At 45.6% G+C, this 15,702-nt stretch overlaps 1 protein-coding gene across 8 annotated transcripts in view; it reads right to left on the bottom strand.

Moving 5' to 3' along the window:
- Mbnl2 (muscleblind like splicing regulator 2) overlaps positions 1–15,702 on the bottom strand; it is a 160,478-nt gene that overhangs the window by 105,226 nt on the left and 39,550 nt on the right. For all 8 annotated transcript variants that reach the window (XM_031361150.1, XM_031361154.1, XM_031361152.1 and 5 more), the window contains exon 2: positions 5,198–5,806. In XM_031361150.1, the coding sequence (XP_031217010.1) occupies positions 5,198–5,371 (174 nt within the window). In that variant the 5' untranslated portion in view covers positions 5,372–5,806. The remainder of the gene's footprint in view (positions 1–5,197; positions 5,807–15,702) is intronic.

Below are 15,702 nucleotides of genomic sequence, written 5' to 3'. Positions count from 1 at the left end.
TGTGTGTGTGTGTGGTGTGCGTGCATGCGTGCGGTGTGTGCGTGTGCGTGCGTGCGTGTGGTGTGTGCGTGTGCGTGCATGTGTGTATGTGTATGTGTGTGTATGTATGTGTGTGCATGTGTGTGTATGTGTGTGCGCGCGCGTGCGTGCATGTGCGTGCGTGCGTGTGTGTGTGCGTGTGTGTGTGTGTGTGTGTGTGTGTGCGCGCGCGCACACGCAAGGGATGCCAATATACATGTGTGCACATGGAGCTTGCCGTTTCAGCTGAGCGAGCCCCGGGGATCCACTGGTCTCTGCCTCTCTAATGCTTACGAGCCATGAGGTCATGGTTTTCATACGGGCGCTGAGGATCTGAACTTGAGTCCCCCCCACAACTTCCCCCTCCCTCATTGTGTGGTGCTCACTCCCCAGCCCACCAATTAATTTTAATTTAGAAAGGTAATATCTAAGTTCCTAAAATTTGTGTAAACAATTTTCCCAAGTACTCTAGGAATATTTTCACCCAAAATTAGCAACACGATTTTATTAGCTGGTTTCCCATTTAAAAGCTCAATTCAACTGTTTAAGAAAACTGAAACCCATAGTCTCAATAAACACTAAAATTTAATTCATGTATTTCTTTCCAGATGTTCCTATTTGCAAAATAGCCCAGACTGATTCCTGACAGTTGCAAAGAAAAGAATCTGAATCGAAAATTCTCAAACATTGCAGCCCTGAGGGGAAAAGCAGCTCAAGGTTCACCAAGTTGGCCCTCAGCGATGGGCTAACCTGGGCAAGGCCAGAGCCTAGCAGTACATGAATTCTCTGCCCATAAAACAATTTTGTCCTGCTCAGTTTCTATGGAGTCACCCTAACTGCTGAAAAAGTATTCCAGAATAGAAACCATCCTTCAGGAAAACGTGCGTTCGTGCGTGCGTGCGAGATATTGGTTCAGAGCTGAACTGGAGCTTTCAGAACGAAGCCACAGCTGCTGGTGTGTTCTCACATCGACAGCATAGAAACATACCACTGACAGAACTACAATGTAATTTTCCAAAACAACTTTTGTTAAAGCATCTTTTTATATGTATGGCTTCCCTTCTAAGCACCTCAGCAAACTTTTTTTTTTTAAATGCCCACACACTTGTTTTAGTGTGTACTCATGGAAAGTTTAGCCATATGTACAAATATAACAAGAAGGAAAAAAAAGTGTGCAGTCTCTTTATTGACACAGCAGCAGAGGTTCCTCTCATGGTTACAAACACCCCATGGTGCTTATAAAACATCTTCTAGCAAGTGGCATCAAAATCTCAAGGATTATTATTATTTTTTAGTGCTGTGGCTGGTATATAGGACTGAAGAGCCACCGTCTCTCACTGCGGTGACCCTGACTTTAGACACAGCTTCCCTTTGAGCCCGTCATCAATGCCAGAGGGGGGCTGGGAAACTTATGGAAGGCGAGGAACAGCATTGCTCCCTTGTGACATGGTCAGCCCTAGGTTAGGGCGTAAGGATACAGGGAGTCAATCAGAGGGAGCACGTTACCTCAGGAAGTAGGAATGGCATCTACTGTAAACGAGAGGAAACTGAGTCAAGGAGCTAGAATAACTAACGTTCCTGGAGAGAAGCGTGGGGGCAGGGAAGGGTCATTGAGAGCTTCTGCCCACTGTCACTGTTACAGACACTGTCCTCTGAACACTGTCCTGTTTAACACAGATCTTGAATACTCTGTGCCCCAAATGCTTCAGTCTCCAAGCACACTTCTCCTGACTTTAAATCGTTTTTCTTTAAACCACACTCTGACTGTACTTCATCCCATGAAGTTATACGTAGAATTTTCTCCTGACGGAATTATGTCAGCAATTAAAACGTTTCGTACTTTGAAGGTCTGGATATGGGAGGATCAACCAGTGTTAAATGAACGATAGGCAGCTTCAGGAGGATTAGCCTCATCACTTTTCCAACTACTCTTTTCTGCATCGGTGAGCTGTGCGTCCTGTGGCAGGGCCTTCTAATCTTAAAAGACGGCGCTTGAATATGAACACCCGTATGCTGGTCTGTGAAGACCGCATCCATTTTCACCAGCGTGTATCTCACTACTGCTGAGGGTGGACGGTTATTAAGTCATAAATAACCCAGGGAAGGCAGGGAGGACGGTGAGCAGGTGTTTAGACAGAGGTCCATCTTACACCTGTGCCTGGAGGGCCCCTTTTATATTCTTTACAGTTTGATAACTCAAGACATATATGACACCACATTCAAATGAAGCCGCCTGCAAGTCCACAGTTCTCAGACAGGACTGACAGCCTGGAGCAGGACTGACAGCCTGCAGCAGTGTCCTGGGATGCTCCCACACTTGAAACAGGGTGCGCCAGACACTTCTGAAAATGAATCTGAAAGTCTCCTTTCACTTGACTAATGTTCAACAGCCTCATGGCTTCTTCCTTGAATTGTGGGCTAGCCCTAACTCCCTGCATGATTCTGGACCCCAATGTAGTTCTGCTGAACCCACGGCAATGTGGTGAATTGTAAGAGTTAGGGATCCGGCTGGGAGTTCTTACTCAGAGGTAGTAAGTAAGAGGCACCAAGCCTTGGTAGTCAGGAATAGTTCCCCTACATTTCTCTAACTTTAAGAAACGTAGAAAGAAAAACAGTGACATTGGATGTTATCTGTTCCACTAGAGAAAGCTAGATTAACAAAAGGGGTCATAGATGACCTTAGCAGTCAAATGCTCACCTCTGACCTGTTTCTATAAGGTTTCCTCCTTCACTGGGGGTTTTTAGTAGTAACATTAAAGCAAACTAGCACACGTTGACTTGAACAAACCAAGAAATGAAAAATAACAAACACACCAAAAGATGTGAGGATGGGAAAACCAGCTGCATCATCCACGTCGAGACCGATGTCAGGAGGGCGTAAGCAAACTGTCATGTACGTCAGAAGCATCAGCATAGTTTTCTAGATGCAAAAGCCTAAAGTGTAGCTCCCCTTTGCCATTGGCAAGTCGGGTGACCATGGGGTGACTCAATGGTTGGGGTCCTTAGCAATACCTCGAGAGTGACAGGTGTCTTGTGCATTCGTTAAAACCCTTCTGAGCGTGCATTTGATATGACAGATCTTATATGCATAATGTCATCAGCGGGTGCGTGCGTGATGTTATCTTCCCTGGATAATTGAGGGATATTGTCTTATATCTGAAGCTTTCAGGAGCCAGCTTTAAATCTCTACTGATTTTACAAGGAACACATCCATTGGTGAGGAATGAAAAGGGAAGTTCAGATCGCCTTTCCTTTTTCAATGAAAGGAGTAATAAATAAATGCGAATACAGAAATGGACGTAAATGACTACAGTTCAGATCAATTATGACTTATCTGTCCAGCTTTCGCTTAGTCTAGTCAGAAAAGGCTTTTCTGACAAAAGGGTCTAAAACAGTGGTGGCTGATTATATGGAGTTCCCATCTGATTTCTCAGGTTTCTCTTTTCCTGGGCTAAAAATAGGTTCTCCTGCTTTTAGTACAGAGACAGAGTTTCCTTTTTCAAGGTATGTAAATATTAACATTAGTTTGAAGACATATTTACAAGAGTGATGTTAGAATTAGAAGTCTTGTAAGACATAATTCATGTGTGTGTGTTGCAATGTATATGGTGTGTGTTCATGTTTGTGTGTGTGTGTGTGTGTGTATGTGGTGTGTGTGTACCTGTATGTGGTGTATGTATATGTATTTGGTATGTGTGTGAGTGTGTGTATGGTGTGTGTGGTGTGTGTGGTGTGTTTGGTGTGCATGTGTATGTATGTATGTGTGTGTGTGTGTGGTTTGTTTGGGGTGTGTGTGTGTGTGTGTGTGTGTGTGTGTGTGTGGTGTGCATGTGGGTTCAAAGGACAATCTTGAGTGTTGTTCCTTTGATGCAGACCACCTTCCGTCAAAGCAGCATCTCTCAAGGCCTGGAACCTGCTAACTAGGCTGTGCTGGCCACAGGTATGCCCCTCTCCTACTTTCCAAGCACTGACCAGGAATCTCCTTTTTCTTTCCTCATGTGAGTTCTAGGCATAAACCCAGGTCCTCACAAGGCAGTTACAAACTGAGCTATTTCCCTGCTTGGAGACATAATTTTCCACATATGACTTAATCACCTTAAGCACTCAGTTTCTTCAACACCTGAGAATGAGAATGGGTGGAGTTACTTCCATACATTCATAGCACCACGGTTTCTCAGAGAGGACATCAAGAGCACCCATAATATTTTTTTAAAATTGGTAAGCATGTTGGAGTTTTTCACAGGCAGGAACATCAAGCTACATGTCTTAACCGTCACTGCCCTTAAGACTACCTAAGCCAATCTGGAATTCAAAACAGTGTAATTTTAGGGTTATATTAAATCTCAGAGAACTCTCAGCCAAATCATACCACTTCTTCCAAGCATAGTTTTTCATTGAATTCTCCCATTTCTTCAACCCAAACCCTACCCTACCCAATATACAACTGGGGCACGGCAGCCTCCACAAGCATTTCTTGTCAGGTGGGTGCCAGCTCGCTTCTGAGGTCCCCCATGGAAATGTTCTGCCTTTCTTCCTGAACCACAATTATTTGCCACTGTGCCCTACTCCTCTCCAGACATGAGCTCATCAAGTGGACATCTGAATCACACTGGGTTCTTTCGTGATGTTCCTTACAGACAGTAGGTCCTCCAAGAACCTAGCTTAGAGGGTGCACTCAGTAATTTCTGCTAGCCATAAACCATTTTCAAGAGAGAATGAAAACCCTCTCAGGAAACATTTTAGGAAGGCTCTAGTCAAGAACGGGAGCCACAAGAAGAGAAACTGAGACATGAGTCAGAGTGACTGGCACAGGAGAGTGACAGGGTTGGCTTTTTCACCTTCATGTAACCCGGAGAAGATCACGTGTTAATAAAACATGCATCGCCATTGTCAATGCCTGACTTTCATCTGAAACTCTTGGGCACCTGAATGTCAAACCAGACCAGAAATACACCACCGTGTATTTTTAATTTAAGCACAGATACAGAAAAAGAAATTTATATGCCTGGTATAAATAAGTTTCAATGAAAATAAAACCAAACCAAAACACAAACCTCCCAGTAGCCACCACAAAGAAGACAGAACCAATCTGAATGGTAAACACTGCAGACAGAGCTCAGAGTGCTCTCTTCGAGAGCCCTACTGGACCTGGAAGCGACATGTAAATTGATCATCTTACCTTGAGGGAATCAAAGCAGGCGATTACTCTTCCATTTTCAACCTGGCAACTTTTGGGGGGGTGAGCAAATTTGCATTCTTCATCGGAGCGTGAGCACGTTCCTCTCTGGTACTGTCTGCAGACCTCCAGCGTCAGCCACTTTGTGTCTCTCACGGGGGCAACGTTCAAGGCCATGGTGAGAACTCTGTTCCTTTCGGTTAAATGTCAAAACCAATCCGAATCTCAATGATCTCAAAACAAATGCAGTGCAAACTCCAACATGTAAGTTTGAAAGTAAGCAATGAATTCCTTAATGCAGTCCAATCCAGGAAACCGGGGAGGGGGAATGTGTCGGCAAGCAGGAAGTCAGTCACCGATCGATAGGCCCCACGGGAAGACTGTGAGCCACAAGCAGTGTGCGCTCACTGTCATCTCTGGCTCCCAGGGTTCTAGTCTCTTGATTGTTTTGTAGATACACCTCTCCTTAATAAAGTGGCTTCGATACGATGGCACTCTTTGGGAAAATATTAGTTCTGATGCTCACAGCTTTGGAGGATGCGGGAAAACAACCCTCTTAGATCTTTGTATTTGAGCGGGATGGCGCGTTCCTTCCTTTGTCCTCTTTAAATTCTGAAATTAAATGATTAGCAAGATCAGATCACTTCATTCACTCAAAGGGTCAGGGTAAAGTGCATTCAATGAAAGCCAACCAACCAACCAAACAAACAAACAGAAAACCCCAGGAGCTGAACACAGAAAGAACTTCCTGAGGGCTGGTGCCAGCAAGAGTGATCTCCAGGGCAGCTTTAAACCACGAACCTGCAAAACAATATGACATCAACTTGCGTCCAAGCACAGAGGAATCAAACCCTTGACCTATCCACTACACTCAGATCTAGAGTTTGTAGAAATATAGTTTAGACCTCAGAGCTCTCAGTATCACAAAGAAGGTGGTACAAAGTGGAGGAGGAGGAAGACGGCGAGGAGGATGAGAAGGAGGAGGAGGAGGGCGAGGATGAGGAGGAGGAGGAAGGAGCCACTGAAACTCAATGTAGACTAATCTAGGCAACACTCCAAGAGTTAGGAGTGACTCAGACAGATGAGTGTGGCAGACACAGTAATTAGGCCCTTTGAAACAATTCCATCTAATGTGCTTAATCACCAAACAGTGTATTAGAAATGTGGTTCCCAATTAATTTCACATTTAGGTCATTGATTTTATTGTTGGGAAGGCTATAAACAACTGTAGGGATGTGTCTCTCCTACGAAATGGAGATAATATTATTTTGGGTGAAGGATGGGTTCCCTATACCTCGAGTTCTTTTGAGTTTCCAGAGATTTGGTGCAGGGGTAGATAGTCCAAGCCTGCTGATATCTGCTCTCTGGACTGTGAATACTTATTTGCTCAAGCTATTTGCTTAGTGTCTGTCTTCCCTGCAACACGCTGTTAGGTAAGAACAATCCTTTGAAGTCTCTGCCTCCCAGATGGCTTAGTTCATGGAGTGCTCACTGACCAACTGAACTTAGGATCGGATGAGTGCAAGTTAACTTCAATCAGGTTCAGCTTCGCTTTAACTGAGACACAACCCAGTATTACCCTCTCCAGGCTGGGAGATGATGGGTCGGTGGGTAACAACGCTTGCTGCCAAGTCTTACAAGCTCAGTTTGATGGCTGAGACCCACATTGTACAAGGAGAGAACTGACTTTGGAAATTGTTCCCTGACCACAAACCCCTCATACAGAGAAGTTTAAAAATGTAAGAAACTGGGCTGGGTGGTGGTGGCGCACGCCTTTAATCCCAGCACTTGGGAGGCAGTGGCAGGCGAATTTCTGAGTTCGAGGCCAGCCTGGTCTCCAGAGTGAGTTCCAGGACAGAAGGTGCTACACAGAGAAACCCTGTCTCAAAAAAAAAAAAAAAAAAAAAAAAAAAAAAAAAAAGGCATGCCTATAACAACACTGTGAGTTAAAGCTCAGATGTCTAAGATCAGCAGATTTCATGTTTTCATTCTTCAGAGATTATGAAATTAGTAACATTAAAATTGAACATTATAAAGATAAACACAAATAAAAGTAAATTAACCATTTGCAGATACTGCATGTAACATAAGACTTGATGTCTTTCTAAAAATACATAGCTAAGGGTGCTTCATGAAGACTAGAAATAGATTAATCATACTAAACCCTTAAGGAGGTTTCTATCAGTGACAAGTGACACATAGGACATGATGTGTTTCTCATGAGTTTACATGATCCTGGTACATACAAGCGTAGTACACCACACTGCTTGTCACATGGAAGTACAGCATTAACCCTTGTTGGCGGGGAGAGTCTGCCACTAGGCTTTGTATTCATGGCAGCACAGGTCACTCTGGAATGCACTCTTTGTACACAGCGCACCATGTTTCCCAACCGGCAGCCTCAAACATCTGTGTTTAACACAACTATTGATTTCATCAAGAGGTCACATCAAGTGACTGATCTACATCATCTGGGTTCGATTGCAAGAGTACCTCTGATGACGCTTGTACAATGAGCTCACCCAAGGATGCATTTATCAGAATGTATCCCATGACTTAGGGACACTGACATGTGTTTTAAAACAGCACGTCCAGAGGGCAGTAATCAAGTGGTTCACAATTGTTCCCAGAAAAATGAGCCCCTGCCTCAGTGAGAATCAGTTAACCCAAGCAGACCAAGCCAAACAGATATCTTTGCAGTTGGGCTCCTCCATCCTGGAGAGAGCTGTTGAGTCTCTCGCAGGGGAGGGAGGGACAGCAATGGTGTCCCATAGGTTTATTTGGTCATTTGTCTTGATTGAGCAAGATGTCTTCACCCGGGACGGTGGGAACTGCTTTTTCACCTGTATCATTCTCCAATTTGTTCGTGAAAGTGCTAGTTTAAGTTGTGCATGTGTGTGCATTCAGGGAAATGGGCAATGGTGAAAGCTGTGAGACATTGCTGACTTCAATTAGAAGATATTTGAGGGAGCCAGGCAGGCTCCTGCTTGTCTGTTTGCCAGTGTGTGTTCACAGCAGCAACATCAAGTAGCTTAGGCTAGGGAGCTTAAGAAGATGAGTCTAATAACCAAATTTACCTGTATCAGGTTTCACCGACTGGCCTGGACCTGCAGCTTCCTTACCTTCACCCCACCTCCAAAGCTGGTACAGAACAAAGGACCCGGGAAGCAAAAGCCAAGAAATGTTTCTGTTTTTTTCAGCAGAGACAGGGCATCGGTGATAGAGGGACCTTGGACGCTTTTCTAGACACATTTAATTTCTACTCAGAAGACATCATGCAAATCCCTCAAGTTAGGCAGGTTTCAGGATGACAGAGATGAGGTACACGCTGTCCTCAAAGGCAGCAGAGCCCCAGCCCCTCACCCCCAGGCTTCATAGGTAGGACAGAAATAGGCAAACCTAGGCATCTGTGCATAGATGGCAAGAATACAGGTTTGATGGTCTTTATTCACAGAAGCCCCACATGGTGATGCTTTCCACGTGGTGATGCTCTCAGCCCAGAGAAAGAACTCCTGCTTACGGTTTGATAAAAAACTCAACCAGGCCAGGCAGTGGTGGTGCACGCCTTCAATCCCAGCACTTGGGAGGAAGAGGCAGGCGGATTTCTGTGTTCGAGGCCAGCCTGGTCTACAGAGTGAGTTCCAGGACAGCCAGGGCTAAACAGAGAAACCCTGTCTCGAAAACAGAAAACAAAACAAAACAACAACAACAACAACAAAATGCAACCAGAATTTGTGTTTACAGACTATCATCACAAACTGGCCTCTGGACATACTTATGTTCATTGGCCAATGAAACAATATATTTATGGAGCGAAACCATGCCTTAAAACAAGTACACACTCCAGGTCACCCACCTCAGGTGGCACTTCACGTACATCTCTGTTCCTCCGGTGAGGACACTCGACCACCAGCCATTTTCAACTATGGCCACTGCATTATTGAACTTACCACCCCTTATTAAGTTTCCCCGGCATTCCATTCTGCAGCTCCCTGGTTAACACAATCTACTTTTGGCTCCTAGAAGTTCTTCTTGGCAAGGAGGGGTTAAGATTCCACATGTAAGTTTTTTTTTTTAGGATTCCATATGTAAATATTTAATATAAATTTGCTTTTAGGAAGACAGCAAGCTTTTCGATGACAGTCACTTCATGTCAAACAAAAGGGCGTGCACCCAGTGACAGGAACACATGGCTATTTTAAGTCTGTTGTAAATCTGTGGCTTATATGTTCTCCTGGGTATGCTCTATGTCCCTGTCCTCGAAGTTATGTCGCTAGTTATGAAAGGCCCAATCTCCTGGTACTGTCACAAGCAGGTACAAGCAGGCAGCTGCGGGACCAGGTTGGTAGACAAAGAGGCTTGAGCTAGGTCTAGGTGAGGCCGTCATAGCTGGTGAGCAATGACAAGAGAAGATGAAGAAGACCAAGTTTTAACTTGTTACCCAGGACCAGGCTGGCTGTGCCCACACAGATCTAATTCAACACTGGATCTGATAGGTTGCACATAGTTGGAAGAACAGATGTGTGTTTGGCTGTGCCATCCAGGATGGGAGCCCCTTCCATGTGGCTACATGGCGACATTTAAATCTTTATCCTTCCATTTACCATCAGTTTCAAATTGACCCTCCCAGTACTGCTACTGGAAGATGTTCAAGTGTGACTGGGCCAAGTGGAGTGTAGGAGTCCCCTACCCTTATCAGTCTGTCAACTCTATGAAATCTAAATACACATTGCACATGAAAATTTACCATCCATGCTTTCACACTATGAGGAACCAGTGTCCCTGACCTTCTATTCCCCGTGAGTCAACTAACTACTTTCCTCATTTTCATGGCAGCTGCCACCGACTGGGTTATAGGAATACAAACCCCGAAAGCCTCTTGCAAAGAGGACAGTGTCTCAAGACAAGGTGACAAGGGAGTCCTTCCTTAGACACTCATTGATGGAGCCCACTCTCGGGTCTCTTCCCTCCCCACAAAAGGAAGCCATACAGAAGCCATAACTGCACCTGGGTGGGATCACCTGCCCCAGCACAATCTAGCAGATGATGCACGACTGCACAGGGGACAGGGGCCCGTACCTACCACAGCCCTCAACTCAATCAAGCCTGGCCATTTATTTTTAAACAAGTGCTTTTACTTCTTAACTCAGAAAAGCTATAAATACTGATAAGACCACAAATACTAACTTATCCACCCCACTCCAGTGGAAACCTTACAGAATTCGCTTTGTGGGTATAAAGCATCTTGACTGTTATTTCTCAATCCCTTGAATTCAGCACTACCTGTTCTGTAGAAAACACTCTATAAGTGTTTGTTGAATGAACTCCTGATCCTCCTTCAGGAAACACGCATTTTAATACACACCAAGTTCAAAGCTACAGGAGTAAGGTTCGGACTGGGTCATTTGGCTATGACCTAAAGGAGCATTCCAACAGGAGTCCTGACTCATTCTGCGGGGGTCAAGCAAACTGAGGGTGGCAGCTGACCCGGGATGAACAGCTCGATCTCGATGCCTGCTCTCAGCCCAGTGATTGGGAAAGAGCAGGACCTGAGCCTTGCAGCTTATGAAGCAATGCAGACTGCTAGGTCCCCAACCTACCCCACCCCCGCCCCCGCCCAGACCCTTCACTGGCTGCTCAGGGCAGGCCAACCTCCTGGAGTGACTGGTGCTGGCTGCACCAACGTTCCTCGCTGCTCTGCAGTATGCTCAATGCTTCTCTTGGATGCTGAAGAAACCAAGATGGCTGTTTCAGGCTACCAGAGGATCTCTGGATTCTCAGATTCCCACGGAAGCAGCTACAGCGGGGCAGACACAGAACTGCCTCAGTGACTTCATTTCTGACCAATCAGAACAAAGCAAAACTAGAGGAGCGAAAGCATCCAGGAGCTCCGTTCCAGGTGAGACTTCTGGGGGGATGAGGGCCAAGCAAACTCACCTCAGGGGGTTTGAAAATGTAGGCCTTGGTGGGAGGCTTGCTTTGTAAAGGACTTTCATCCGGTGACACAGTTGTCAACGAGGAGAAAGGGCTATTTCGTAAAGCACACGCGCCCATTGCCCATCATTTCTAAGCCCAATACCCAGGCTCCCTATCTTCAAAGGGAAGACTCGCTCGAAGTTCAAAGATAAATGGCTTTCTATAGTATTTCTTGAAATTCAGGAGGCCTTTCCCATTCAACTCTACACACTAATGTCAACTATTTTTAGGGTCCCTTCCTCACATGGCACTTCCATTTTTCAAAATTTATTTAAAACTCTCCTAAGTGCTAGCCTTTTTGGAGAGCTGGGACTCTGGATTATATAAAAGAATTTGCTGCTTTCTGAGACTCTATGACAATTGCTAAATTATGCAGCCAGTAAGCTTGGAATGCCTGGCCCTTCACTGTGGGAGAGAAGGGGGTGGGTGGTATCCCACACCCTCAGACAAGCCCAGGCTGAGGACCCCCCAGGTGTCCCACTTTGTGGATAATTTGCACATTTCTGGAGGAAAAAAACATCCATCATGCCCAATCTTGAGGTGGAGATTGATCAAAATTTAAGACTGCCTTAAGGGAAATGGCTCTGTGCCGCAGCACAGCCTTCCTGGTTCACTCCTGGTCACCTAGGCTGCCTTAGCTGTCGGCCAGATGAGACCTCCTGGGGCACTGATTGAAGGATCCTTGCAAAACAAACCGGTTTCTGAGTCAGGCAGTCAAGGACTCATTAGCCATTGAGTAACACAGAGGAGAGGATGCCTTTAATGTGATTTTGCATACATGTGCTTACAGTGAAGAGCTCTTGTCCCTTCAACTTCCTAGTTCCCTTTTTTTTTTTTTTTTACAAACTTTGGGTTTTAACATTTAAAAAATTAAAATACACATTCGTTTCTTGGTTTGAGATGGGGTCTCTATTCACTGTGTAGTAATGGCGAGCTTAGAGCTTGAACTGGCTTTCCTGCCTCAGCCTCCCTCAGAGGACTGGGCCATGTGACATCTAGTTGGGCTTTTCATGGGTGGCCATGGGAAGCAGGGATATTCTTTTAGATAGGCTCTTACTTTACAGCCTTGGCTAGCCTCACATACACTCTATAGCCCAAACGGAATTTGAACTCTGGCAATTCCCCTGCCTCAGTTTGCCAGAACTAGAATTATAGGCTCTATCACTGCACATGACTTAAATACATTAAAAGAAAATGATCTTTCCTTCCCGGGGGTAGCTTGATGTTTGAGCATCCCCACCTCTATTTGTATAGACTGCTTTAAATGAGCTCACAGTGAGCTCTCTGCACTGATGAATGAATTATCCACATCTCCTCCGGCCCATCAGGTGCAGACACAGCAAGGATGGGAGGATAGTCTGGAGGAGCCAGGAGCTGAAGCACCAGGGCTGGGAGCCACTTGACTGTGAGGAGTGGGGGTGATACTGTCCGGAAATCACTGCCTTGGAGAAGGGATGTCAAAGCAGGCTTCCCTCAGACAGCTCGGTGGACCAAGAGACAGCGGTGGTCAAAGGAAAGGAATAAAGAACCCACAGGGCTTTTCACAGAAATCAGAAGGATGGTGAGCATGGTTATCTCCAAACCATTTGTTCTCCTAAACTCCTTGAATTCAGTTTCTTCCTGACTTATTAAAAAGCATCTATAAAATGGTGCTTTGAAAGTCAAGGGATGAAAATCAACTCCGCTAGCCTGGCCCCAGTCTTCCCTCCAGATTGTGTGAACCTTTTTGAGCTTGATAATCAAGGGGTTGATAACACCTAGTCCATAAATATCTCCTGTAGCACAACATAATTAGTAGTATATTACCAGGCTCTCTCTATGGTAGCTGATCTATATTCACTTAGACTCTTAAGAGATATTTGCATTAAAATTTAAGTTTAATTTCTAAGCTGTCTTAGTACCACTAATGTTTTTAAGAATGAGGCAGTTGTATAAACTGGGGCAAGGGTTTCTCATTAGCTTGTTGGAAGGTCACCAGAAAGCACTAGGAGCTTCGGAAAACCATGTTATTGGGTATAATTGTGTTAGTAAATACACACACAGAGACACACAAAGACAGATGGAGAGATCCTGTATCTTTAACAGTCTAGGAAGCCAATGAAATACGTATTTAAATAAATATGTATATGCATATATGTGAATATAGGCATGCACACATAATATATATATAATATGTAATAGATATGAGTTCTTCATATATATGAAGAACTCTCTCTAAGAAGAAGCATATGAGCCATGGAGTCCCTTCTATAATGTGAGCTCCAGAAACTTCTAACGGTTCCTCCTCTGAACAACTCCAAGCCATTCTTGAGATGGGACCAAGGCCTGACTGTCAATGGCATCTCCATGTCAGATGCTACTCAAATCTTTTGAGCTCATTTTCTGATATACTGCTGAAGGAACGGAGGCAAACACACACACACGCACGCATATACACACACGCGCGCGCACACACACACACACGCACACATATACACACGTGCGCACACACTCACACACGCACACACACACACGCACACATATACACACGTGCGCAAACACACACACACGCACGCATATACACACACACGCATATACACACACACGCACACACACGCACACACACACGCACACACACAGGCACGCACGCACACACACGCACGCATATACACGCACGCACACACACATGCACACATACACACGCGCGCGCGCGTGCACACGCACACACACACGCGCACGCATATACACACACGTGCACACACACTCACACACGCACACACACACACGCACACACGCGCGCGCGCGCGCACACACACACGCACGCATATACACACGCGTGCACACACACTCACACACGCACACACACGCACGCATATACACGCACGCACACACACATGCACACATACACACGCGCGCGCGCGTGCACACGCACACACACACACGCACGCATATACACATGCGCGCACACACACACGCGCACGCATATACACACGCGTGCACACACACTCACACACGCACACACACATGCACACACACGCACACACACGCACACACGCGCGCGCACGCGCACACACACACGCACGCATATACACACGCGTGCACACACACACGCACACACACGCACGCACACGCACGCACGCATATACATGCACGCATACACACACACATGCACACACACAGGCACGCACACACACACATGCACACACACATGTACACATATACACACGCACACATGCATGCACACACGCACACACATGCACACGCACACATACACACACGCATGCATACACACATGCACGCACACACACGCACACACACACATGCACACACAGGCACGCACACACACACACATGCACACACACACACGCACACATGCATGCACACACGCACACACTTGCACATACAGGCACGCGCACACACACACATGCACACACACACGCACACATGCATGCACACACGCACACACATGCACACACACGTGCGCACACACACATGCACGCACACACGCACACACACACACACCAAGGCCGCACAATAGGTCACCATTATCTATGACAAAGGCAGTAAAGGAAAAGATTCTCAGCTAATATTTTTCCTTGTGTGTGGCATGTCTTAAAGTCTAAGTGAAAAAGTCATAAAAATCCAGGGTTCATTTTAATATTTGAACATTTCCATTCTACTTTCATAGCCAATTCCAGGAACACACAGAGACAGAAATCTCATCTTTAATTAGAAGAAAGAAAAATTCTAAATATACTCCTAAACCCACAACCAGGGAGAATATATTCAGCACATATTGTATTCAAATAAAAAATTACTTTCTCCATTGTGTTTTCTATACAAATACAATTCAGCTAGGAGATGCTGCGACTGGAAGGAAAGCAACCACATTAGATAACATTCAGCACGGAGCTTGCCTCCCGGCGGCCCATGGCTGCAGCTAGACAGGGTGATAGAGACCCACGTCTCTCTTAGAATGCCCCTTTCCTTCCCTGGCCACGGTCTGCAGTGAACAAAGTGTCATCCCAGGTGCCCCTTGTCCTTTTCTCTGTCCCTCTTGATGCCAGCCTGATGGCCACTCCTTCTATCTGCTCGTATGGCTCGGCTCTGCATGTCCCCTATTATATGCTTGTTTTTAATGGTTCTTTTCCTCATCTGATGGTGCTCTTTTGAGAGACGGTGGGATTTCTGAATTGGCTCCCAAGGCTGCTGCGATCTGAACAGACTCTGTCACACACTCTTGCCTTCCTTAACTGAGAGATCCACCATGCTCTTCCCACCAAGATGTCTAGAAAGGCCTCTGGAACCATGAGCTGACTGAACTGTCTCCTAAACTGCTTCTGTCGGCTATTGTAGGTACAGAGAAGCTAGATAGGTACACACTCTTACACATGCTAGGGCTACCCTTTGACATAGTACAAATGGAAGGGATGCCTCATCAAGCCAACAGACATACATTTAAAACAATCAGTGCACTGCTACAGCTGTAGGTACTCAAGCTATGAAGGCACATATGTATTAGAGTCACAAACTCCCATCTGCATGGATATGGT

Source organism: Mastomys coucha, unplaced genomic scaffold, assembly GCF_008632895.1.
Source record: "Mastomys coucha isolate ucsf_1 unplaced genomic scaffold, UCSF_Mcou_1 pScaffold9, whole genome shotgun sequence".
NCBI lineage: Eukaryota > Metazoa > Chordata > Mammalia > Rodentia > Muridae > Mastomys > Mastomys coucha.
This window is presented reverse-complemented; position numbering and strand designations above follow the sequence as displayed.